This window comes from Apium graveolens, chromosome 6, assembly GCF_009905375.1.
Source record: "Apium graveolens cultivar Ventura chromosome 6, ASM990537v1, whole genome shotgun sequence".
In the NCBI taxonomy this organism is placed as follows: domain Eukaryota; kingdom Viridiplantae; phylum Streptophyta; class Magnoliopsida; order Apiales; family Apiaceae; genus Apium; species Apium graveolens.
Genome location: NC_133652.1, coordinates 118,810,851 through 118,823,479, shown reverse-complemented (window position 1 = coordinate 118,823,479; position 12,629 = coordinate 118,810,851). Strand labels below are relative to the sequence as shown.

General features: G+C 37.9%; 1 protein-coding gene across 1 annotated transcript; it reads left to right on the top strand.

Annotated features, from left to right (window-relative positions):
* The first annotated feature begins 8,757 nt into the window (after positions 1-8,757).
* On the top strand, positions 8,758-11,993 carry LOC141666761 (F-box protein PP2-A12-like). The gene is made up of 3 exons (XM_074472936.1): positions 8,758-9,226; positions 9,787-9,905; positions 11,362-11,993. Exons 1-3 carry the CDS (start codon positions 8,912-8,914, stop codon positions 11,780-11,782), a joined length of 855 nt encoding a protein of 284 aa, XP_074329037.1. The 5' UTR covers positions 8,758-8,911; the 3' UTR covers positions 11,783-11,993.
* Positions 11,994-12,629: the final 636 nt, after the last annotated feature.

The window sequence follows — 12,629 nt, the reverse complement described above, 5'->3', positions numbered from 1 at the left end:
TTTCAATGTTTTTATGCAAGATTTTAGTTGCAGAACATAAGTAGTCTATGTTGACGAAGAAACTTGGTAACAACAAAATTCGAGGTTTGTAGCTGGAAACAATATATGTGACGGTGGTTCTTCATCGGAAAAATATTAACAGTGTTCATTGGGAAACGTGAACAGTGTGTGTTGGTGGTGATTATTGGTGGCTGAGATTGCTTAGGGTTAGTGATGGCTCCTTTGCGTTCTCGCTTCTGACCCCTTGCAATTTTCCTACTTATCCCTATATATAGGGAATCAAGCCAACGTAGTTCTTGGGGAACAAGAAACCTAACGGGATTAGATCTCTTGTCCCCAGGCCCAGTAGGAAACCTACTGGAAACCTTCTTCTACTAGCTTTAGGAATGTCCGTCGATGATGCCCAACCACAAAGGCCCAAGGCACGTCTGCGGCTTCGAGACTTTACAGATAAGGCATCTCTATGGCCAAGGATAACCTCCGCTACCAGTTATTTCTCTAATCCGTGGACGCAAGTATAGCCGTGGTTCAGCCCAAATGTTGGATGCATCTTTGTCCCCCGGATTAGGAGCCCCTATCAGATTACAGGACAAGTGATCCCAAGCTTTTGGGTGCAAAGTGCAGGATACTTCAAAGTCTCCCAACGAGGACACCCGTTGACTACAGAGATAGAGCTCCCAAAGTACACACCAGATTTTACCCCATATCCCCAATGAGGACACTCGTTGACTACAGGTGGAGGCCTTCCATCCAGGCATACCCCTGGAGGTTTCTGACCACGGACACCGCCTTTCTGTGGTTGCATTACGGGAAAGAGTTCTTCAATAGAATACCTGCAACAAATAGTTTAGTAATAATAATCTCCTTCTTCCTTTAATCATTCAAAGAATTCATTCAGGTAACATATAACAACCCTCTTCTATGCCTTCTCACTTAATGTAAGAACGCCCTAACACTTCTCAGTGTCAGGGTTGTCTCAGAAATTGTCAGGAGAGGGCGCGCCCTTAGGACATTGGGTGTGCACTCTTGCTCAAACACTTTTAATCGTAAAACTCTTGAAGGCGTGCCTCAGGGTATCAGGACGTCCCAATTCCTAACGCATAGAGGGCACGCCCTATTTTCTCGGGAAGTATGGGCTTGCCATAAGTTTCCTTGATTTAGCAGTCACGTCCTAATTTTATCCAATTAGCTCTATAATGTTTCCACGGTATAACTTTAACTCTGTAATGTCCTTCCCAATTAGCTCCAAGCACTCCATGCTGGGCTATTTTGGTATTTGGCATGACCTTTCGTAAAACGAGATCTCCCACCTTATAAGGCACATACTTCACCTTCTTGTTGAAATACCTTGCAACACTCTGCTGATATGCAACAAGTTTCAACTGAGAATTCATTCTGGCTTCGTCCAGCAACCAAATGGAGACTTTGATTAATCTCAGCATCTTTCTCAATGAACAAATCTCTTCGTAACGATACAGCTCCCACTTCCACATGAATCATAGCCTCATACCCTTAGGTTAGCATAAAAGGGGACTCACCAATAGTTGACTTTGAAGTTGTATTATATGTCCAAAGGACCATTGGGAGTTGCTCTGGCCAATCTCCTTTCTTTTCCTCCAACTTGGCCTTCAGAGTGTGCTTGATGATCTTGTTTATGGCCTCAGTCTGGCCATTACTTTGTGGATGATAGACTGCAGTGAAATCCTTCTTGATGTTCAAGTCTTCGCAAAGCTTCCTTAATTCTTTGCTGTCAAATTGCTTCCCATTGTCAGGTATGAGTTTATGCGGAATACCAAATCTGCATACTATGGAATTGAAGACAAAATCTTTTATTTTCTTAGTTGTGATTATGGCCAATGGCATAGCTTCCACTCATTTTGTAAAGTAATCAACAACTACCATAGCGAATTTCACACCCCCTTAGCTTTGGGGAGTTCCCTAATGAGGTCAATTCCCCACATAGAGAAAGGACAAGGACTTGCCAATGAGGTTATGGATGTTGCCGGGGTGTTAAAATAATTAGCACATCATTGGCAACGGTCACACGCCCTAAAAAACTTGAAAGCATCTTCTTTCATGGTTGGCCAATACTATCCTTGTCTAAGGACTTTTAATGCCAATGAACCCCCCCCGAGTGGTTGCCAAAAATACCTTCATGTACTTTCCTGAGAATATAATGTCCCTCTTCTGGGTCTACACATCGCAGAAGCGGCTGATTAAAACCTATTTTATACAACACCTCATCATACTCAACATACTTTGTAGCTTGATAACAAAGGCGTTGGGTTTGCAGCTTGTCTTCCAAAAAAGTCCTTGTGCGGATATAGTTGTGAATCGGGGTCATCCAAGTCTCCCGAGGGACCTCTTGCATCTGAAACACACTTATTTCTGTAATACTTGGAATTTCCTACATTCTCAAGGGAATCTGTCCTAGTCCATCTGCGAGCCCATTTTTTCCAAGACATCCACATTGTTGTTTTCTTCTCTTGGCATGCCTTCCAGCTTGGCACTATCAAATCTTTTGAGTAAGCGCTGCACACATCTCATGTATAACTCAGTTCGAGGGCCTCGAGCCTGGAACCCTTCATTAACTTGATTTACTACCAACTCTGAGTCACTCCAAGCTATCAAATTCACAACTCCTACTTCCAAAGCTATCTTTAGACCATTGAACAGGGCTTCATATTCAGCATCATTTTTGGTGACTTAAAACTTGAAGTGAATGGCACTCATCAAGTGATGTCCCTCCGGGATAATCAACAGAATCCCAGCTCTTGCTCCATTATTATTCAAAGTCCCTTTGACATGTAGAATCCACCAAGGGTGTGGGAACTCTTCTCTCACTTTGTTAGGGGCATCCCCCTGTGAGGAAGGTTCTGCCAACACTATAGCCTTCTCATCTACCTCGGAATCAAACTCAAGTATGAAGTCATCCAACGCATGTCCCTTAATTGCTTTGCGAGGGAAATATTCGAGATCAAACTGTCTGCCCACTTTAGCATTATTCCTGACGACTCTGGCTTATGTAAGATGTGCCTCAGAGGATAAACATTACGGACCTTTATCAGATGAGCTTGGAAGTATGGCCTTAGCTTTTGTGCCGCAAGGACAAGGGAATATACTAACTTTTCCATGCTGGTGTATCTAGTCTCTACATCCAACAATCTCTTACTCACATAATACACCGGTGACTGGAGGACCTCTTCCTCTCTCACCAACGCTGCACTGATGGAATATTCTGAGACCGCCAAGTAGAGAATCAACTCCCCCTTGGCTTTGCCAATATAGGAGGAATCCCCAACTATTTTTTGATTTTCTGAAAGGCTTCCTCACAGTCCGAGGTCCATATAAAGTCTTTTCTCATGCCTTTAATAGCCTTAAAGAATTCTTTGCATATGTCTGAAGATTTTGAAATAAATCGATTTAATGCTGCAATTCTTCCCGTTAAACTCTGTACTTGCTTGACGCTGGTGGGAGAGTTCATGTCAGAGCTTTGATTTTCGCGGGATTTTCTTTGATTCCTCGGTGGTTTACCATAAACCCCAAGAACTTCCTTGACTCCACGCCAAATACACATTTCCGAGGATTCAGTTTCATTCTATACTTTCTCAAAATATGGAACATTTCGGCCAAATCCGCTATATGATCCTCTGCCTTCTTGGATTTTACCAACATATCGTCCATATAGACTTCCATTGTTTTCTCGATCTGCCTCTTAAACCAGCCTTCGATAAGTTGCCCCGACATTGATTAGACCAGATGGCATCCTGATGTAGCAATAGACACCTCTGTCTGTGATGAAGGATGTGTGCTCTTGGTGAGGTTCATACATGGGAATTTGATTATAACCAGAGTATGTGTCCATAAAACTCAGCAAAGCATGTCCTGCTGTAGCATCAACCAACTGATCAATACTTGGAAAAGGGAAGTTATCCTTTAGACAAGCTTTTTTTAGATCTGTGAATTCAACACAAGTTCTCCACTTCCCATTGGGTTTTTTCACTAACATCGGATTTGCCAACCATTCCGGGTAAGAAGATTCTCTGATTAGTCCAACATCCAAGAGTCTATCCACTTCCTCTGCCAAGGCTACAGCCCTTTCTCCACTTATAGCCCTGCGCTTTTGTCGAATCCCTTTATGTTTGGGATCGATATTCAATCGGTGGCACATGACTTTTTGATCAATTCCAACCATATCTGAGTGGCTCCACGCAAATACATCAAGATCTTCCAAGAGAAATATTGGAAGTCCTTCCTTCAGTCTCAAATTTAACTGAGATCCAATCCTCATAACTTTTCTTGGATCCTTTTCGTCGATTCAAATTTCAATGGTATCCTCAGCCGACCCCATTTTCTCTGCGAGCATCGGAATCCGTGGATCCAAATCGAGCTGATTGTGATCCTTATCACTTTGTTTAGAAGGCGCATCCTCTAGAGGAGGAGGATCGACTTCTTTTTTGGGAGAAGGCGCACCCTACGTAACAGCGGTATCAACTTCTTTAGAGTTCTGAATGAGAGAAGGCGCGCCCTGAGGTACAGGGGTATCAACTTCTTCTGAAACTTTTGGTGATAAGGGTGCGCCCTCAAGAAGAGTGGTATCCACCTTATACACAACTTGCTCAAGGCTTTGCAAAATATCAAATCTCCCCTCGAGCCGTTCCCCGTTGAAATTTCCTTGGATTATATTGTTTGGGGGCTCTTCTTCTTCCAATATTTCAATCCTGAGAGTGTCTTCTAGGAACAGTGTTGCTGAAGACAACTTGACGGAGTATTCATTTTCTTGTTCAACATAATAATGGACACGAATCTCCTCGATTGGTTGTTCGATACTTCCTTCTAGCTCATCATCTGAGGCATTTCCGACTTGGAAATCCATTCTTCTAAAACCCCTCATAGCCTGTCGGTAACATTCCTGGGAGTCATATTGAGATTCTTTTATGCCGGCAACCCCATTCGGGGTTGGGAATTTGATTGTTAGATGGTGAATTAAAGTGATTGTAGATGGTGAATTGAAGAGATGACCCTCATTTCCCTGAGAAATGGTCATCCCAATAATATATTGTGGGATGATTCTTGATTTAGGATCTTAACTCGAGCATCTTTGTTACAGACAGAGGAATTTCTCCTAGGGTGCATGACAATCAAATTGATCTAGTGAATCTAACTCATTCGCCAGAAAAACCATAGAACCAAAAATCCTCCCTTGACATATCCTGATCAGGTAAACCCATCTTCTTGTAGATGCTATAGTACAAGATGAGGCCTAACCACAAAGGCCCAAGGCTCGTCCGCAGCTTCGAGACTTCACGGATAAGGCATCTCTCTGGCCAAGGATAACCCTCCGGTACCAGCTGTTTATCTAATCCGTGGATGCAGGTATAAATGTGGTTCACCCCAAATGTTGGACGCATCCTTGTCCCCCGGATAAGGAGCCCCTACCAGATTGCAGGACAAGTGATCCCAAATTTTTGGGTGCAAAGTGCAGGATACTCCAAAGTCTCCCAACCAGGACACCCGTTGACTATAGAGACAGAACTCCCAAAGCACACACTAGATTTTACCCCACATCCCCAATAGGGACACTCGTTGACTACAGGAGGAGGCCTTCCGTCCAGGCATACCCCTGGAGGTCTCTGACCATGGACACCACATTCCCGTGGTTGCATTGCAGGAAGGATTTCTTCAATAGAATACCTGCAGCAAATAGGTTAGTAATAATAATATTCTTTTTCCTTGAATCATTCACATAATTCGTCCATATAACATATAACAACCCTCTTCTATGCCTTCTCACTTAATGTAAGAGCGCCCTAACACTTCTCAGTGTTAGGGTTGTCTCAGAAATTATCAGGAGAGGGTGCGCCCTTAGGACATTGGGCACACACTTTTGATCAAACACTTCCAACCGTAAAACTTTTGAAGGCGCACTTCGGGGAACCAGGACGTCCCAATTCCTTACGCATATAGGGCGCGCCCAATTTCTCGGGAAGAATGGGCTTGCCCTAAGTTTCCTTGATTTAGCAACCACGTCCTAATTTTGTCCAATTGACCCGTGTTTGGCCCGAATAATATTATACCAAGTTTTGGGCATAACAATCTCCAACAAAAATATGGTCTCCATAGAACCTGACTATATATATATACATGAATGTTATACTAGTAAACATAGAGAATTGACATTATTGCTGAAAAAGTGAAATAAGAACGAGAATGTACCCTCCTACCAACTTTCAGATTTTTAACGAATTTCAATATATATGTTAGTTTATTTTAGGTTACCAAACGGTATGATAAAATTTGAAATGGGCTTTAATCCCATATAAGTAAAAATCTGAAGCTCCCAAATAGAGATGCACAAAAAGCCTAGTTTTTTTGAAAACGGATCGGGCCGGGCTTTTTTTAAAAATAGGGTCGGGCTGGGCTTCCTAAGAAATATAAGGTCCGTTTTAGGCCCGCGGGCCGGGCCGGATCGAGCCGAACCGGGTTTTATCCGGGTTTTTTTATTTATATAATAAAAATATATTTTAATATTTTATCTTGATATATCAGATAGAGTAGTTTAGACACTAAAATAAATAATTACATTTTAATATAATATATAAACAATCATATATACCTTAACTGCTCCTAATATTATAAAATAAATTTTAAAAATCATAAAAAGTATTGTATATTTTCAAATTTTATACAAAAAAATCGGTTTTTAATCGGGCTTTTCAAAAAGCCCGGGTTTTTATCCGGGTCGAATCGGACTTTTATCCTGGCTTTCTTAGATCCGGGCTTTTTTAGATCCGGGTTTTATCCGGGTTTCAGGTCGGGTTGGATTTTTGAGAAAAAGGAGGCCCATTTAAGGCCCGCGGGCTGGGCCGAACCAGGCCGGGCTTTTCGGGCTTTGTTCCGGATCGGATCGGATCGAATTTCGGACTTCGGATTTTTTGAACATCTCTACTCCCAAACAGCCACTATGTACTACTCCCTCCGTCTCTCTAATTTCTTTACAGTTTTTTTCACATGTTTGACACGCATTTTTAAGACAACTATAAAGTATATTTTCGTAATTTATTTTTAAAATTTTCATTTTCGTATAAAAGTTTGAACATTATATTTTTATCTGGAAGAAAAAAAATAAAAAAAAAAATTGTATAACTACTTTATAAAAACATTAAAGTGTGTGCCGAGTCCCCGTTCCCCGATGTAAAGAATTGAGGGGGACAGAGGGAGTACCTTTTCAAGTGGATAAAATTGTTGGGTGCGAGTATACATACAAATACAAGTCAAGATTTTTCTTAAACAGTCTTACAATTAAAAAACGGGTTTTCTAATGTGTGCCCAAGTGCACACAATAAACACCAACTCCCATGAATTTGGTGCATTTTGGTTGGTCCTCTAATTATAAATATTGATGAACCCCCCGCATTTACAACAACTCCACCAATAAAAATGCACCAAACTCATAAAATTTAGTATTTAATGTGTGCCCTTAGATACACATTAGAAAGACCGATTACAATGCAAACTTCTAATCAGTTACAGTATTCGATTCTGCGTGCTGAAGTTATACTTCTTCGTTTCCGCCTTTAGTTTACATTTGATTTGGGCATGAATGTTAAAATATATGTATAAAATAGTAAAAAATAGAAATAAAAGTAAGTGAAGCCGGTGAGAGTGATTTTTAATATATAAAAAAGAAATAGTGGAGTAAAAATATTGTGAAAATGAAAAAAAGTGAAAAAAATGATAGAACTCATTTATTATTTTTGGTAAATTTTGAAATTTAAAAAATTGGATAAGATATCCAAAAAGGAAAGTGTAAAAAAATGGTTTGGACAGAGGGAGTACTACTTCTGTCTCTCAATTTTTTATATTTGAGAGATGATTCGACAAGTATTTTAATTTTTTTATATAATATAATTTTATAAATTATTTTTTTTAAATATTATTTTAATTAAAATTCAATATTTAGTTTTTTTTTAAAAAAGAAAGGTGAAATATAACTATACTTTATATAAGTTTTAAGATTCGTCCCGAACAATGAAAAATAAATTTAAAGAAATTAGAAAAACGGAGGTAGTAATATTTTACACTATCATTATAAATATAAAAATATCTCGTCATGTTACCGATTTTATTATTAGATTTATCTTTCAAATTTTTTTTTTGAATTATTTAAAATAAAAATAACAATATTTTTCGAATGTATGTATACATATATACACGCCGTGAGATCTATATTATTAGGGGAAAGTTACCAATCGACAAGATTAAACATAGAAAATATTTTAGAAACGAAATCGGTACCTAGCATCTTTTTTTTATAATTTAGAAGTAGTAAGATTGACAAATAGCATATCTTTTATGAATCATATTACAGCAATAAAAGCAATCACCCCTATATTAATAAAATTATAAAACCATTTTAAGATCATAATAAAGATAATAGAGATATGGAGATTAAAAAGGAAATAGAAGATTGCCAAGAGATTCTTTACTTAAATATTTTGGGTGGTTGGATCACCTCTATTAATCCAAACTTCCCCCACCATTATCCAACTTAATTAGTGCTCTAAATTTCCACTTTTCAAATATACCCCCAAAAATCAACCCCAACCATGATGCCACGTCACCAAATTAGCTCACTAACCACCATTAGTTCAATCACTCAAAGGGCAAATTAGTCAACAAAACTTCCAATTATCCAAACATTAATGCAATATTGTGTTATGAATGAAAACATCCACAGTATCAAAATATTCTTGTTTGTACGCGGGTGTTTTCATGACAAATCTCACACGCCAATCCTCTTTTTTTACTCTCTCTCCTCTTCACTTTTCCCCACTTTCTCTCTCTACCCATCTCCATTTTCTCCTCAAAGCCCACCATTAAAGTCTTGATTTTTCACATTTTTTTCTTCATGGGCACTATTTTTTCTTCAATTCTTGGACACCCAGATGCGTGTGTTTCGCCGGGAACAAGTCTCGGCGACTTGCCGGAGAGTTGCGTGGCCTCAGTTCTTGAGTACATGGACCCACAAGAGATCTGTAAAGTTGCTCTTCTTAATAGGGCGTTTCGTGGTGCTTCTTTTGCTGATTTTGTTTGGGAATCTAAGCTTCCTTTGAATTATGAAGCACTTATTGAGAAATTGTTTGATAATTTTCCTTCCAATTTGTGTAAAAAGGAGATTTATTCTCGGCTTTGCAGGCGTAATTTTTTTGATGGAGCCACCAAGGTTTGATCTTTTTGTCATTTTTGATCACCCTTTGTAGTTTAGTTTATATTGATCTGGGTTTTTTGTTTAATTTGTGAATACTAAAGAAAGAAGCTTTTTTTATATGTTATAAATGAATTTTCAAGAATTACATATGGTTAGTTTTTTTTGATGCTTTTGTAAGTAGGCTTATTGATCTGGGTTTTTTGTTTAATTTGTGAATACTAAAGAATGAAGCTTTTTAATATGGTATAAATTGATTTTTAATAATCATATATGATTAGTTTTTTAATTTTTAATGCTTTGTAAGTAGATAGACTTATTGATCTTGGTTTTTCTTGATTTTGCTAATGGTAAAGATTTAAGCTTTATGTTTGTGTATATGTTTGAAATCGATTTGCAAGAATCATATGTGATTGGTTTTTGAGGTGGTTTATTACATGTACTGGCCTGGTGATAATTGGAAACTAGTATGTGTTATTGAAGCTAAATTTAGAAAATACATGTGTATAAATTTTCTTTTTGGAAAGGTATTATTTTAGATAAGTTTTGCTGATCAGGGTGATTTGGCTTGTGTGCAGGAAGCTTGGTTAGAAAAGAGGTCAGGAAAGACTTGTTTGTTGATATCTTCATATGGGTTGGCGATTACGGGGATCGAGGATAGGAGATACTGGAATAGGATACCTTCAGGGGAGTCTAGGTGAGAATATTGGAGGCAATTTTATGTTATGCTTTTTGTTTTTGAATTAGTGGAAAATGGTGTGTGTTATTTACTTGGTATTTTTTTGGATTTTGCTGATCGAATCCAGGTGTTCGAGACATTTATTGCTCCAAATTAAGTAAAAATATGTTCTCCTACATTTGATTGATCCGTGATTTGTCACAGAATACTATAGCTTGTGATGGAAGCTGGTTGTCTGTCAGTCTTTAGTACCAGATGGATACATCATAAACTCTCATGTGTTTGTCTTATTAATGAGGTTTATTATTGGACTATGTAACCAAAATGACTAAACCATTGGGGTTAGGTTAATTCTGTTGTTGCATTCCTTCATAGGTATTTTGTCTTCACAATTCAATTCTCATTTATGAGTATTGAACAACCGCCCCAAACCTCTAAGTTTTGTGACCGTTCAAGTCTAAATATGTTTGTTTGTTTTTTTGCTTGCTTGCTGGTGTGTGTTTGTGCTTGTGGGTGACAGAGACAGACACGGAGAGAGATTAAAAATCGGGGTGTTGGGAAGTTACCCTATGCATGGCCCCCTCTGTACAGAAACTGAAATATCTTCGTTTATCTGACGGGTGACGACAACCTTGGGATCCTATATGCTATATTTTTGTGTATTGTATACTGATTGTTTGTGTACACTTTGAATATTATTGTACTCTTTATTTTTCTTATCGTCAATTGCAGGATTTTAAATACTTTCACACACGTCTCCACTCTCTACACAAAATCCACTCTGGTAGGTTATATTCTTGCAATGACATAAGAATGTGTTTGGGAACTGGAAATTTACTTCAAATGACATGAGTTGAGTTGTCATTTCAAATTTTCAAATATATGCTTATATTATTTGAAAGTATTGGAATAATGGAATTGAATCAAATTCAAATTCTTTTGGTTATCCAAACATGTATTTTGTACAATTTTAAATGAATCCGAGTTCCCGAACATGCCACGGTAGAATTCTAAATGCATCATGACATGATTCTCATGTGTTTGTTTTAGCTCTTGGATATCCAGACTCCGGAGATTATTATTATTATAATTTTGTCAACACCGTTCTCTTTATGCTACTGAGCCTTGATACTTCTATTACCAGTCTTAATTGAAATGTAGAATTGGAGGCTGTGTTTGCATGGAATATTGGTTCTTAAAGACCATCTTATGTAGCAGCCCATTTTGAATATGGATGCAAACTCACGCCATTGCATATTGATAAAAGCACCGAAACTTTTTGATTTTCCCTTACTTAAAATAATTACAGTATACTATTGTCCTGACTTATTCTTAACAAGTTTTAACTTTTATGTTTTCTGCTTTAATACAAATTCCTCAGGTTGAGTAGATTATTATTGTTATTATTAAATTATTTTTGCATCGGTACATCTTTTTAAATCTTTTAATTTTGAAGCTTTTCACTTTCATGTAGATTTGAGTCAATTGCTTATCTCCAGCAAACGTGGTGGTTCGAGGTTAATGGAGAAGTCGAGTTCCCTTTCCCGGTAGGAAGCTATAGCTTGTTCTTCAGGTTGCATCTAGGGAAGCGTACTAAAAGATTCTGTCGACAAGTTTGCAATTCTGAACATGTCCATGGTTGGGATATTAAACCTGTAAAGTTCCAGCTTGCCACATCAGATGGTCAGCATGCTACATCTCAGTGCTATCTGCGGGAGCCTGGAAGTTGGATTTTGTATCATGGGGGAGATTTTGTCGTAGAAAATTCTGCTGTACTAACAAAGGTCAAGTTTTCGATGACCCAGATTGATTGCACGCACACCAAAGGCGGTCTTTGTGTAGATTCTGTGTTAATATACCCAAGTGAGTTGAAAAAAAGTTTAAAGCGTTTTTAATTGCTTTTAACCTTTATAGGTCTAGGCAGCTATATAATACCAGTGAGCTACGAAATCTTCAAAAGTTTTGAAACATATATTAGTTGTTTCAAGACCTGTTTTCTTTTTCGTTTTCAAGATGTACCCTAGGAATGAGAATGTACAAAACAATCAAAGTTGTTTGGTTTGTGTTCTTTTGAGTTAATTGTTGGTGAAGTGGCCTGTAACCAAATTTAGACGTTTTTTTTCTGCTCTCTTAGTTTCCCAGCAGTGTAATCTTGTTTTGGACAGATGATTTAACATTGAGGAAATTTTTTAGAATTTTTTTATGGTCCGAAAAAGTATTGCATTTGCTTTCTGTATCATTGTGTTATACTTGTATATTCTGCAAAACAGATGTTCATGCATGTAACCATGTTACACTATTATTTGGTATATTTGGTTTGCCTATGTTTCCAGGCCAAGGTGGTGACCAAATTAAGGAAGAAACAAATCCTTCTGTCCAAGCTCTTCTTCGATCCGTAATTTCTGACTTTCTGAGTGAGTCTACAACCTACTATCTGTTTACCCTCCAACCATTTTTGCTACAAAAGATTGGAGATCTCGTCTGCACAAAACTCTGAAAACTAGCATGTCTTTGCAATCAGCAAAACTTTGTAAAAAAAACCCTAAAATACATGATGTAATTGGTAACAATTGGCATTTAGCAGCTTTCTTCCTCGTATCAGTGAAGAAATTAAGCTTGCCAGATTGCTGACACGTTGCAATTAAATTATGATTGAGAATGTACATTTCTAAATCAATAGAAGCCAAATAACATACTTAAACAAATTATTCCTCGTGCTAATAATAGTAGCAGATTAAAAAA